Here is a 13,941-nt window from a genome sequence, read left to right as displayed (position 1 = left end):
GTACAATGCAAGATATTGGACCTAACGCCCGCCTCAGCTTACTGCGGGGAAGAGGAACTCAGGCAGAGTCTCGTAGTCTCCCGGAGTCGTGGGGTACGTGGTAGGAACATTCGTCATTAAAAAGGAAAAAAAATTCCTGCCATGTGTGACATGAGTAAACCTGGAGCATATTAGGCCAAGTGCAATAAGCCAGGCACAGAGAGACAAATGGCACCTGATCTCACTTGCATGTGGAGTCTCCAAATGGGAACTCATACATGCAGACAGTACAAATGGTGGGTACTGGAGGTTACGGGTTGGGAGGGGTAAGGGGTGTTGGCAATGGATACCAATGGTGTTGGCAAATCAGAAGAAATAGAGACAGTCGGTTTTTCTGGTGGACACCCTTGTGCCTGCCTGGCATACCTGGAAGGCTTATGTTAGAGATGCGAGTCCTAACTAACTGTCTCTGGGATGCTGGGAGCAGGCTCCCTGGGTCTTCTGGAGGCAGGAATCTGCCACCTTTGGATGAGGAGGCTTTATCTCAGAGACCCTGGGGTTATCATTGGATTTTCCCCAGCTGGAATCTGCAGTTCCCCACAGCTGTTGACAGTTCCTCCAATGTCCACGTGTGGGCATGAAGTCACTGATGCTTACATCTTTTACAGCCTGACCTATGAGAGCGGCCTTCACTCACTTCAAGTCTACTATTTAGTTGAGAGGCAGTGATGACATCCGCCCCACCAGCCGCACACCTGACATTGGGAAGAGCATGCAGACTGTGATCCTGGCTCAGAGTCAAGGCTCAGAAATTGTGGTGCCATTCCCAGAAAAGCCTTAATCCTGCTCATGCTGGAGGAGGGGGAAGGTATTAGGGTAACTCACTGAGGCGTTTACTTTGGAGGCCGAGGCAAAAGCAATAGGGTCTAGGTCCTTTTGGTCCACATATCTGGGCGAAATAGCGTAAGTTACATTAGGAACGATAGTTGTCATTTCTTGAGCACTTGACACATCAGGGCATGGAGCGCCACATTCTCTTTCCGGCACTTCACTAAAGATGCTCAGTAAATGAAGAAACAGCTAGTTCTGTCGCCATTGTGCAGATGATGAAACCAAGGCCCGGAGCAGGGTGCCGACTGGTCTGACAAAGGGTGCGCTATCGCTCCGCTCCTGCCGGACCCTGAACTCGGCTGGCCTGTGACTCGTCACACAGTTTTGAATGGAAAAGTCTGTCTCTGTTCCTCACGTCACACACTGGGAGACGACAGGGTCTGGGGAAGCTTGGAACTTAACAAGCCACCAGAAGGCCCATGTCCTTCTGCCCTCCTACCTTTCTCTAAATGAATTGCTTTTACGCTCAGTTTTCACATCAAAGAAACGTGGATGCCGGCTCCTGAGGCAATGGTCCTGGAAGTACTGCCTACACCTCAGGCTCTGCACAGGCGAGACCAAAGCTGCCTTTGAATTCTTGCTCAGACAACAACAGGAAGAATAGAAAGGGCTCACACGCAGTAAGTGCTGACTACAGTCGAGGCTCCATGATTCCTTCCTGGGCACGCTCTCCTTGAAGCCTCACAGAGCAGGTGAATGGAGCTTCTAAAACTGGTTGCCAGTTTAGGCAGGCACGAGTAGCAGAGTTGGGACACAGGCAGAGGTGGATGTCCCTTCAAAGCCTCTGTCCTGAAAATAAGTGTTTTCCAAACTCTGATGTGCAGGCCATTTGTGGCCATAGACACAAGTACCTCGGCACGTAGGCGAGCAACGTGGGGGCTCATGAAACAGCAGAACGTGTAATCTACGGTCATTTCAGATTTTGACAGGAGGCCCGCATCGTGGTGGCCTGTGCTGGGCACCTGGCCACAGGATCTCGGCCAGGGCTGAAGAGCTGCTTTTGATGGGAGCTGGAGATAGGGTGAGATGCGGAGAGAATTGGATCCGTGAAAACAGAGAGGGGCCAGGTCGAACGGGGCAGAAGTGCCTGAGAGCTAGGTGTTCTCCAGTCTTTATTGACCGTGGTATCCAGCAGCCGTGGCTGTCCACCTTCTCCCTGCCACCTGCTCCTTGGCACCCATGGGCTTGGTCCTTCCATTGTCAGAGTCTCAGTTTCTTCCTCCACCAATTGAGATGAACAATAGGCATTCTGAAAGATTTTAGTGCCAAGTAAATAAAGGAGCACAAATGAGACATTTGTTGAGAGAGAGAGAGAGAGAGAGAGAGAGAGAGAGTCCTTAGATCTAGTTCATCTTTTTCATTTTCCAAAGTACAGCGACAAATGTTGTGTCACACCTGTAACGTCAGCACTCTGGGAGGCCGAGGCAGTCGGGAAGCTTGAGCTAAGGAGTTCGAGACCAGGCTGGTTCCCGTATGGTGAAATCCCCTCTCTACAAACCATACAAGAGGTTAGCGGGCTGTGGCGGCTCGTGCCTGGAATCCCGGCTACTGGGAGGCTGAGGTGAAAGGATCACTTGGGCAGGGGAGGTGCAGGCTGTAGTGAGCTGGCATCACCCCACTGCCCTCCAGCCAGGGCAACAGAGCCAATATCTGCCTCAAAATATAAAACCAAATAATAAAAATCACGTATAAGAACAAACATTTTCAATACATCTATTTCTAATTACGTTTTGTGACCAGAGATACTGTTTTCCATTTGGTTCGTGATGGAAATTTTCCTTTTACAACACATTTCCAGGTCTTTCCTTGACGCTTGTCAGAAAACAAATTCACCTTCTAGTCTGGAGTTCATCCTGAGACGTCATCTGAAGAGCCGGCGTACAAACGAGTGGCCTTTGTGGATCGGGTGCCAGATGCGCTCCTCCATTCTACCGAGACAGGGCTGTTTCCATTCCCTTCCCTGTGGCATTCCACGGACGAGCGGAGCTACGTTCTGAGAACGTCGCCTGAGCATCTTCACCCAACTCCGCTTTCGTCCACAGCCCGAAGTCCTTCTCACTTTCTATTTGAGACATCCCAGACCCACTGTAAATGCCTGTGGAATGGATGAATGAATGAAAAAACAGGGATTTAAAACGGAGGGAGGAAGGGGCAATCAGTGGCACGGGCTAAGGCAGGCCAGCATATGCAGCTAGCAGGAAGTTACCTATTTCTGGTGGGGTCAGAAGTACCTATGGTCCCGAAGATAAGAAGACTTCTACCCTGGACTGGGTTTGCCATGGCCATGGTGAGCTCCAGGACTGAACAGCCAGCCCCCTTCGGACTGTCCTCTTCCCTCCGGACCTCCGGTTGTTCATTTAGTCTCCTCTCGGTCTTGCTCAGAGATAGGAGTCAGTCACCTATTTGGTTTCCTGATTATGTCTTGAATCCTCGACAACAGTGCACAACCTATATGTGACCCGTTAAACACATGTGACTGGCCACCATGTGGCAGCGGACACCAGTGAAACATAACCGGCTCCCTAGGAGCCCACCGTGACGGACTATATGGCAACAACAAGATCTGGCATCTCTCATGCTGTGATGAAAGTTGCCACGTTCACAGCGAGACCTGCGATTTACTCTGCCTCCCACGCTTCAATCTGAAAAGGCTGTGACTCACCTCTAATCAATAGCGTATGACACAGGAGTCTTGCTTGAGAGAGGAGACGCAACGTTCACCATGGATACAGAAAAGTGCTGCTTGGAGCCTGAGTCATGTAGTCGGAAGCCTGAGAGGACTGGGAGGCCCACGCTGCTGTGAGGAGGCCAAAGGCCACGGAGTGGTAACACGGAGGCCCTCCGCCCGCCGGGCATCGTCTTCCAGTCCTCTCCATGCAGGCAGCAGGGATGTCAGTGAATGAGCCTTCAGATGGTTCCAGTCCCCAGCCGGTCGGGCTTCTGCAGCTGAGGTCCCAGACTCATGGGAGGCAAGTCATATCCACTGTGCCCATTCGGAATTCCTGCCTCTGAACTTCCACGCATATGATATAATGGTCGTTATTTTATGGCCTCACTGCGGGGCCGTTTGTCATACAGCACGAGGAACAGGAATGCAGGACACATGCCCTAACCAAAGCCATTCCTCCTCCCTAGAGTTAAACCCTAATCTGATGCTGGCTTAAATTATTTCACCGCCAATGCGTCATGGTTTTCCCAACTGTATAGATGCCCCTGAACAAGGCAGTTTCGTACCCTCTGGGTGCCTTGATGGGAGGAGTTTGGGGGACCTAAAATCAAGAAAACAAGCACTCAGGGATCATGTAGTCAAGGCAAGGCACCGTGTTGACCCTGAGAACGCTCTGTTAGCTGTTAACATTCTCGGGGACAGAGGAAGTTGAAGAATCCAGTTTAAGCTGCTTGATGCCAGTTACATAGCCGTGTATGACAGCAGGTCCGGGATTCAAAGACAGGTAGTGTGTCCCCAGAGGCCAGATGTGTAAACCCTCTGCTAATTCCCCTCATCAGAAATGTAGGGAACCCTGTGCAAGTATTCTCTGCTACAAAAGGCAGAGTCACCAGCATCTTCTGAAATAATCTGAGACCAAGTACTTTCAAAAACCAAGCCTTGCCATAGCCAAGTCGAACTTCACAGACACACCAACACACATAGATTCCTAAAAGGTGTTTACTGATTTCTATATACTTAACACATGTACAAGACAGGTCTTTCAAAAGATTAAAGAGGGCATACAGTGAGTGCATGGGTGTCTTTCTCATTCCTGTATCCCCATCTCCTTACCCAGAGACACTTTCCAGATGTCAACAAGGAAAATAGTAACAGCTTTTGGTGATTAAGAGCAATGAGGTATGGAACACGACCAAATCTTGAAATAGATCACTAAAAACCCAGTAAATAGCATAACGCGAATCTAAGTAGTGGCAATATGAATGTCTACCCAAAAGTCACAGGTGAGGGCGCACACCGCACCATAACGAGTGGAAGACGTCCTGGCAGCATGTTTACAAACTGTTTGTGTGTTGCCGTCCTACACACCAGACACAAAGCGCTGAAAACGACAAGGCTGTTCACAATGGCACCAGGAACGTACAGTACGCGGGAATCATCGGCAGGTGATTTGTGACAACCGTACGCAGAACAGTAAAAGCGAGAGATACAATCAACGGATGGCTGGAAAAAGCAGAGACACTCTTCTTGCTAATGGGATTGCAAGGTTAATGTTGTACACAAGATTAAAGTTGTGTTCAAGGTTTGGAACGTCAGCGAGTTCACTGAAAACTAGCGGAGGGGAAGGGCAAGCCCTGGAAGGGAAACCACGGTTTGACCAGGCCAGAAACACCTCGCTCACAGCGTGTGATCTGTGCAGGTAGCCGGAGGCTCCGCGCAGGGCCGCCCGGCCGGCCGGTTTCGGGCGTGCTTGCGCTGTTCCTCTCTGCGCGGACAGTCACTGTTGCTGTTCGCGGGGACAGGCAGGGGCTGACTGGGAGGACGTCTTGGGGGTGGCCTTGCGCTGCTCCTCGGCGTCCTCCTTCTCCGGGTCGCCCCCGCCGACCTCCTCGATGACCACGCTGCGCACGGTGCCCTCGTCCAGGCAGTGCGGGGCGACGCCGTAGACGCGGGGGTCGGAGACGGTGGCGTGGAAACTCTGCACCCCGCACCTGCTGCAGAAGCTGTGCAGCGCCGGGTGCGTGTTGGAGCGGTAGGTGACGATGCTGTCCGCGCCCTGGAGCAGCGTGAAGCGCGAGGCCGGGACGAGGAAGTGGCGGTGCTGCTTCTTCCTGCACAGCCTGCAGCTGCAATCCACGACGCGCAGATCCGCGGGGGCCCAGACCGCAAAGCGGACCGCGCCGCAGTGGCAGCCCCCGGTGTGATGGACGAGGCCCGGGTACTCGAAGGTGTCCAGCAGGACCTTGGCGGCGCCCTCGCAGCTGAGACCCCACAGCTTCCTGAACTTCTCCCAGCGCTCCCGCTGCGCGCCCAGGTCCAGGTCCTGGGGGGACGCGGCTGGCGCCGGCGGGTCCGCGGGTGGTGCGGAGGGCAGCGGGTCTCTAGTGCGTTTCTCCCGGACCCGCCGCCATCGGCGCTTCTGCCACCACCTTCCCAGCCACCTCCGGGCCGCCGCGGGGCTCCGGACCCCGACTCTGACCCGGGGGCGCTGTCGGCGGCTGGCGCGGGTGACCCGGAACGCCGCGCAGGAGGCGGGAGGGTCCCCGGGGCGTTTCGGCCTCCGCCGCGGAGCAGTGGCCCGGTTCCTCACTCTGCCCATGGCGCCCGAGGCCTCCAGATCCGGTGCCTACCCCACTACCCCTATTTCCTCGTCAGACACTGAGCAGCCTCCTTGTGTCCGCCGGCAGGATTGGTTACCTGTTGAATGTGATGTAAAGAGACCCTTCCCTTGACCCTACCGCAACAGCCTTCGCTGGCCTGAAAGTCAGTCGTGAGGCATTCAACAAACACCTGAAAGTCAGTCGTGAGGCATTCAACAAACACCTGCTGGGCACCAGGTACCCCACCTGGGCGCTGGGGTGTGGAGATGCATCCGGCTTCCCAAAGCACTCACATTCATTTAGGATCAGGTGGATGCAAATACAGTCCCCAACACCTTGGGACCTTGGCTCTGGCAGAAGTGAGAACCAGGGGCTCTGGGAACACAGAGGAAAGCCCACACACTGGAATCCGAGGGGCCGGTGGGAGGGGCACGGAAAGACTCCTCTAGAGTCTTCTTGGGGGTTGATTCTTTGATTCGAGTGTAGTGTTTCGTCTTTCTGACTCATAATTTTCGTCGCCATAAAGGCCTCTTTACCTAATGTTGACATCCCTACTTCTGCTCTTCTAGTTGATGTTTACCTGATGAGGCTTTTCCCACCCGACGTATCCTTTTCATGTACCCAGGGCAAGGGAAATGCAACTGAGCTTCATATAAACGTGGAATAGTCAGACTGCGTTCCTCGCTGACTCTGCCAATATCCACGTTTTCATACATGGTTTAAGTTCATTTCTACGATCCCTGGGCTAGTGTTTAAGTCCACCAATTTATTATTCGTTTTCTTTTGTTTCCTCCCTGTCTCGGCTAACATTTCCTCCTGTTTGGCCTTTCTGTGGCTTAGGTGTACACTCTGCAGGGTGTTTATCTTGGTTCCCGAAAGTGTTTTCAACTGTTTGTCTCAGTGCTTGCTCTGGGATTTTCAGTGTGCATACGTGACTTACTGCAGGCTCCTGGTAGCCACTCCTCATTACTTCCATTGAAGTGTGGAAGCCTCGGCCCCTTTCAGCCCCTCTGCCTTCCTGCTTATCCACAACCTTGTCTAGAGTTATCAGATGGTTTCGTAAGTTTTCCTTTAACCAACAACAAACGTGATTTCTACAATTCACAAGGAAAAGGGTGGCTTAATGTTTGACCCCTAAGAATGTGTTTTCTGCCGGGTGTGGTGGCTCAAGCCTGTAATCCCAGCACTTTGGGAGGCCGAGGCGGGTGGATCACAAGGTCAAGAGATCGAGACCATCCTGGTCAACATGGTGAAACCCCGTCTCTACTAAAAATACAAAAAATTAGCTGGGCATGGTGGCACGTGCCTGTAATCCCAGCTACTCAGGAGGCTGAGGCAGGAGAATTGCCTGAACCCAGGAGGCGGAGGTTGCAGTGAGCCGAGATCGCGCCATTGCACTCCAGCCTGGGTAACAAGAGCGAAACTCTGTCTCAAAAAATAAAAAATAAAAAATAAATTTAAAAAAAATGTGTTTTCTATTTGTCTTGACTACTTTCTGATACTCCCAGAGGCCGTCTTTTATTCGTTTTTTTTTTTATTGCATTTTAGGTTTTGGGGTACATGTGAAGAACATGCAAGATTGTTGCATAGGTACACACATGGCAGTGTGATTTGCTGCCTTCCTCCCCTTCACCTATATCTGGCATTTCTCCCCATGCTATCTCTCCCGACTCTAGCCATTCTTTCACCACGGGTCGTGACAAATGCTTTCCTTTACCTGATAAATTTTCCCTTCATCCATGAGGGATGGTATCACTGGATACAAAATTCACAGCTGATAGGACTTTTATTCAACACCTGAAACATGTCAGGACACTTCCCCAGCAACCCCAGCTGGTCTGAGTAGACATTTACCCTCATTGAAATTGGGTTCTCCTATTATCAATGGACTGCTTCAGTCTTGCTGCTTTCAGTGTTTTTATCAGCTTCAAAACCCGACTATGATGTGTGTCCACCGACATGCGCATTGCTTTGTGGTTGTCTTCTCTGCAGTTTGCTTTTCTGCCAGAATCTCTGGATTTATGTTTTTCACTAAAATTTGGACATTTTCAGCCTTCTTTTCTTATACTACTCTTTGAGTCCACTCTCTAGTTTTGGTGCTAGAGATGTTGGAACTTTGCTATTGTCTTAACTTCATTGATGATCCATTCAGTTTCCAATGAGTCTGTGACCTCTCGAGCACACTAAGGTGTTCTCAATCCTTTTTTTCTTTTCTTTTTTTTTTTTTTTTTGGAAGAGTCTGGCTCTGTCACCCAGGCTGGAGTGCAGTGGCAGAATCTCACTGCAACCTCCACCTCCCAGGTTCAAGCTATTCTCCTGCCTCAACCTCTGAAGTAGCTGGCATTACAGGCTCCCACCACCACACCCAGCTAATTTTTGTGTTTTTAGTAGAGACAGGGTTTCCCCACATTACGCTGTGGTGATCCTCCCTCCTCAGCCTCCCAAAGTGCTGTGATTATAAGTGTGGCCACCACGCCGGGCCATCAAGTCAAGCCTATTGATTGGCCTCCATTACGATGATGGTATCTTCTGTCATCACAGGTCTCTCACCGAGTGCATCCAGCAATGTTTCCAAATTCTGTTATTGTTCTCATTTTCTGTTCCATCATTTCTTTTTCATACATCTGCTCATTGCTGAGATTTTCCATTTTCTAGTCTTGCTCTAGACTGTTTGCAATTTAATGATGAAGCATTTTTATGATGTTTGCTTTAAAATGTTTGTCAGAGAATGGCAACATCTGTGTTGTCTCTATGTTGTCACCACTGGATTGCATTTCCTCATTCACACTGTGCTATTCCCGGTTTTTGACACAATGGGCTATGCTGTATGGCATACCACATATTCCGCTTATTACTTTAGGAGTCTCTGGGCATGAGACAAATAGTGGATGTTAGAAGTCAGCTACTTTCTTTAGGTTAAGCATGTAGATTCTGGTGTCCGTTTTTAGGTTCTGGGATTTTTTTTTTTTTAAGTGTATTTTCAGAGCATTTGTGATGCTATTTTTGTGTGTTCGGTTTTTCTGCTGACACAGAAGCCCCAACTGTTCCCTGCTGGTGATTTTTTTGAGAGGCAGAAGAAGCTAAAGTCCACACTTTATTCCAGGTTTTCTACTCCTTAGCAAATATCCTTTTTTTTTCTTTCCAAGATACCACGCAGCCTACCATACTACATTTAATTGTCATCATCCTGCCTTAGGTTCCTCGTGGCTGAGACAATTTCTCAGACTTTGCTTGTTTTTGTGACCTTGAGGGTTTTTAGGGTTACTAGTGAGATATTTTCTACAACGTTATTTTTTCAAGACAGTGTCTCTTGCTTTGTCATGCAGGCCTGAGTATGCAATGGCAATGGTGGGATCTCAGCTCACTGCAAACTCCACATCCAGGTTCAAAGCATCTCCTCCTTCAGCCTTTCAAAGTACATGAAACTACAGGCATGCACCACCATGCCGGGCTAGAGTGTGTGTGTGTGTGTCTGTGTGTGTTTGTGTGTGTGTGTGTGTTCTGTAGAGATAGGGTTTTGCCATGTTGCCCAGGCTGGTCTCAAACTCTTGGACCCGGCCTCCCTGCAATATTTTTCTTCTCAGATTTTTCTAATGCTTTTCTCATGATTAGACTGATGTTGTGAGCTACTGGAGAATCTCCACAAAGGTAAAGAGCCATTTTCAAGTGATCGCATGAAGGGTAGATAATATCGACATTAGTTTTGACTGTGTAAGTTGACCTCGATCACCTGGCAGAAGCAGTGTTGGATGGTGCTCCCATGAAAATTTCCTCTTTTCACCCCTGTCCATACGCTGCTCTTTGGAAGGAAGTAATTAAGAAAAGATCACTCTTAACTGGTACTAAGTTATACATTTTGTCTTTGAGGCAGAGTATATACATTCTTTGGAGTTCTCCTTCATGGCACAGCTATCTATGCTTCTGCATTTATTTCCTTATTCAATCATTGACTTATATCACAATACTTTCATGGATATTTATTTGATACATTACATTATAATCCAATACTTCTTTTTTTAAATTTTTTTTTTTTTCCAGTTGTGGCCACTGGGTGCACTTTCCGTTCACCCTTAGGTCCCATTGGTGTGCTCCCAGTGTTTGGGGTTCCATTTTGTGTAATTCCTTGCTTTTTGGCACATCCTGCACATTTCTGTCTTGCATATGTTCTAGGCTTGTCTGGTCTATTTTGTAGCTCCCAGAATCAGCCAATTCTCCAAGGATCTTTGTTTTCTTTTAGCAGAAAATAGTATCAGAAGTCAAGTATGGCTACTAGCTGTTCTCGTAGCTACCAGAGTCTAGTGGTTTCTAGGTCCTCTCTGCTGAAACAGAAAGCAAATACATATGTATGTGTACTAACCCCTGTATATGCACATTTCTACATATGTTTTGATACGTGATCATGAGGATCTATAATAAGCTGAATATGAGTTCCTACCTATGTCTTCAATTCTACTCCATCACAGCATGAATCATTCTTGCCCCTGTCACATTACAATCTGCACTTCCCTCTCCTGTAGTGAAAAACCTGCCTCTCACCATCCACCATCCCTTTACTAATTGTTAGGTTCCAGTATACATGCAAATGCTGTCAGAGTTTTCAACCTGTGTCCATACTGGCAACAGGTTTGTCTAGTCGAGTGTGCTGCATTTGTACAATTTCTTTTGTCTTTAGCCTTACACACCTCTTTCATTACCAGTGTTGCTTAGATTAGCTCTTTGTACTTGACAGTCTTCAGGGATGCTTTTCATCCATTGGTAAGGTTAGATTCTTTTGTCACATTCTGCATTTCAGCCTGATATTTCCCAACCTCCATAATAATGTTTTAAAAGGTTAAACACATTAACTTTCCTTCTGTGTCCTGTCAATTTCCATGGATTCTGACAAATGCTTTGTCTCATACAATCACCCTGTATCTCACCCTATCCTCACACAGAGAGAGTTATTTTTATTTCCTCTTCTTTTGAGGACACAAACCCCATCAGAGAGCCCCCACCCTCATGACCTCATGACCTCAAACCCCATTACCTCCCAGAGGCCTCACCTGCAAATACCATCACACTGGAGGTCAGAACTTCAACAGGTGAATTTGGGCAGGAAGCAAACATCCAGTCTATAATGCACAGGATAGTTTCACTGCCCTAAAGCATTACCTGTGCTTTGCCTACTCACGTCCTCCCGTGAAAGTTCCCTCCACATACCTTGCCTCCTTCTATTCAACCTTTTGAATAAAGTTTCTCTTTACTAATCCTGGATTTGTATTTTGTTTGACAAGACATACATTTTGAAGCAAACTGGGCAAATACTTAATAGCAAGAATGTTGGAAGGTGTGGCAAGACTCTGATGAACCTCATTAAGAACCAAGCAGACTGTCTTCCAAATTTGCTGAAAGATACAGACTTCCCACTTTTACGTGAATGGATGTTCCTGTTGTTCTGCATCTGAGGCAGCAGTTGGCTTGTCCATTTGGGGTTTTGCCGTTCTGTTAGATGTGTAGTATCATTTCTTGATTATTTGAATTTGCATTTGTCTATCAACGCCAAATTATGGTACACATTCGTTCACATGCTCATTTATCACTTCCACATCTTTGGTGAGGTGTGTGCTCAGAACTTTAGCTGATTTTGAAATTGGGTTATTTGTGGTTGTTCGCTTTTTCAGTGTCAAAAGTTCTTTGAATATTTGAAATCAAGTCTTTTCGCAAATACCTGTTTGGAAATATTTTCTTTCATTCCTTAGGTTGTCTTTCTTTCTTTCTTTCTTTCTTTCTTTTTTTTTTTTTTTTTGAGACGGAGTTTCGCTCTTGTTACCCAGGCTGGAGTGCAATGGCGCGATCTCGGCTCACCGCAACCTCCGCCTCCTGGGTTCAGGCAATTCTCCTGCCTCAGCCTCCTGAGTAGCTGGGATTACAGGCACACGCCACCATGCCCAGCTAATTTTTTGTATTTTTAGTAGAGACAGGGTTTCACCATGTTGACCAGGATGGTCTTGATCTCTCGACCTTGTGATCCACCCGCCTCGGCCTCCCAAAGTGCTGGGATTACAGGCTTGAGCCACCGCGCCCGGCTGTCTTTCTTTCTTAACAGGAATGTCTTCCACAGAGCAGAAAGTTTTAAATTTTAATAAAATCCTAATGACTTTTTTATATTCATGGACTCTGTGGTAGGCTTTGTGACTAAAACCCCATCAGGAAACACAAAGACATGTTGATGTTTTCCCTGTGTTTCTTTTCCCCTGTGTTTCATATTTCTGCATTTCTTTTTATATTTTACATTTTTTTTTTTTGTGAGACGGAGTTTAGCTCTTGCTACCCAGGCTGGAGTGCAATGGCGCGATCTCGGCTCACCACAACCTCCGCCTCCTGGGTTCAGGCAATTCTCCTGCCTCAGCCTCCTGAGTAGCTGGGATTACAGGCATGCACCACCATGCCCAGCTAATTTTTTCTATTTTTTAGTAGAGATGGGGTTTCACCATGTTGACCAGAATGCTCTCTATCTCTTGACCTCGCGATCCACCCATCTCAGCCTCCCAAAGTGCTCGGATTACAGGCTTGAGCCACCACGCCCGGCCTATATTTTACACTTTTATATTTTCTGTGTTTTATATTTTGAATCTTACATATGGGACTTTGGTCCTTTTTGAGTTAATTTTTGTTAAAGTTCTTGGTCTAGGTTAATTTTTTTCCCATATGGACCCGAAATTTCCCAGCACCATTTATAGAAAAACTATCCTTTTTCCATTGTATTGTGCACATGCCTTTGTCAAGGATCAGTAGAGAAATATTTCTGCAGTTCAATTATTGGGCTTGCTAGCCTGTTGCATTGAACTGCGTGTGTATTCTTAGCAAATGCCACCCTGTCTTGATTACCATAGTTTTGTAGTATGTGTTAGAATCACATCTTACGACCTTGTGTAGCTCTGTTCTCCTTTTTTAGAATGGTTTTTCTATTCTAGCACATTTGTGCTTCAATACAAAATTTCGAGTCAACATGCTGATATGTACAAAGCGATTGCTGTAATTTTTATTGGGATCCTGATGTTACTATAGATCAGTCTTAGAGGATTTGAAATCTTCTAACAATTCTAAATCTTCCAGTCCATATATGTGACATCTCTCTCCACTTATTTAGATCTTCTTTTGTTTTTTTCTGATCGATATTTGTAGTCTCTACAAGCGGATCCTATGCCTGGCGTCTAGATTTAGACCTAAGTACTTAATAGGTAGAGTTGCTTTGTAAAGAGCAACTTAAAAAAAATCAATTTCTCATTTTTCACTGATCATATGCAGCTAAAAGTCGTCATCAATATAGTGATTATGTCCTGTGACCTTGAGAATCCAGCATTTTCCTGTTGTAAGGATGGGATTGATCATTTCTTGTCTATTTACACGTGGAGCTGAAACTGGAAGTCTCATTTGTGACCATTTTTGAAACATGCCACATCAGTATAAGTTTATGGTTTGCAAATATCATGCCAAGTACTAGGAGAAGCAGATACGAGTTTGAAGTAGTTATTACAGGGAAGTTAGGTGTGTGTAGTGGGGGTGGGAGGGATTCAGAACCAAATGATTTCTGTTTTCATTGAATTGCTATTACATCATTTAGTAATGTAGTTACTAAACTGTATGACAATTTAACTCTTAAAATTCTACATGTATGTATGATTTGAGAAAATTAAATAATGGATGATGCATTTTATGTACAAATTGTCTAGAAATTTTACAGGAAAGAATGCACAGAAATTGTAAAGATAATTCGAAGATGAAATAAATAATGGCCCCCAAATGCATACAATTATTAAAGCT

The 13,941-nt window shown here is 47.0% G+C and overlaps 1 protein-coding gene across 1 annotated transcript; it reads right to left on the bottom strand.

Moving 5' to 3' along the window:
• Positions 1 to 4,523: 4,523 nt before the first annotated feature.
• LOC120366601 (centromere protein V-like protein 3) lies at positions 4,524 to 6,137 on the bottom strand. The gene has a single exon (XM_039475637.2). It carries the CDS (start codon positions 6,135 to 6,137, stop codon positions 5,316 to 5,318), a length of 822 nt encoding a protein of 273 aa, XP_039331571.1. The 3' UTR covers positions 4,524 to 5,315.
• Positions 6,138 to 13,941: the final 7,804 nt, after the last annotated feature.

The sequence above is a fragment of the Saimiri boliviensis genome, chromosome X, assembly GCF_048565385.1.
Source record: "Saimiri boliviensis isolate mSaiBol1 chromosome X, mSaiBol1.pri, whole genome shotgun sequence".
Classification (NCBI taxonomy): domain Eukaryota; kingdom Metazoa; phylum Chordata; class Mammalia; order Primates; family Cebidae; genus Saimiri; species Saimiri boliviensis.
Note: the sequence above shows the minus strand (reverse complement) of the source record. Positions and strands in the feature narration are given on the sequence as shown.

Coding starts and splice junctions, on each gene's coding strand:
- LOC120366601 (XM_039475637.2), bottom strand. CDS start 6,137: ATGGGCAGAGTGAGGAACCGGGCCACTGCTCCGCGGCGGAGGCCGAAA.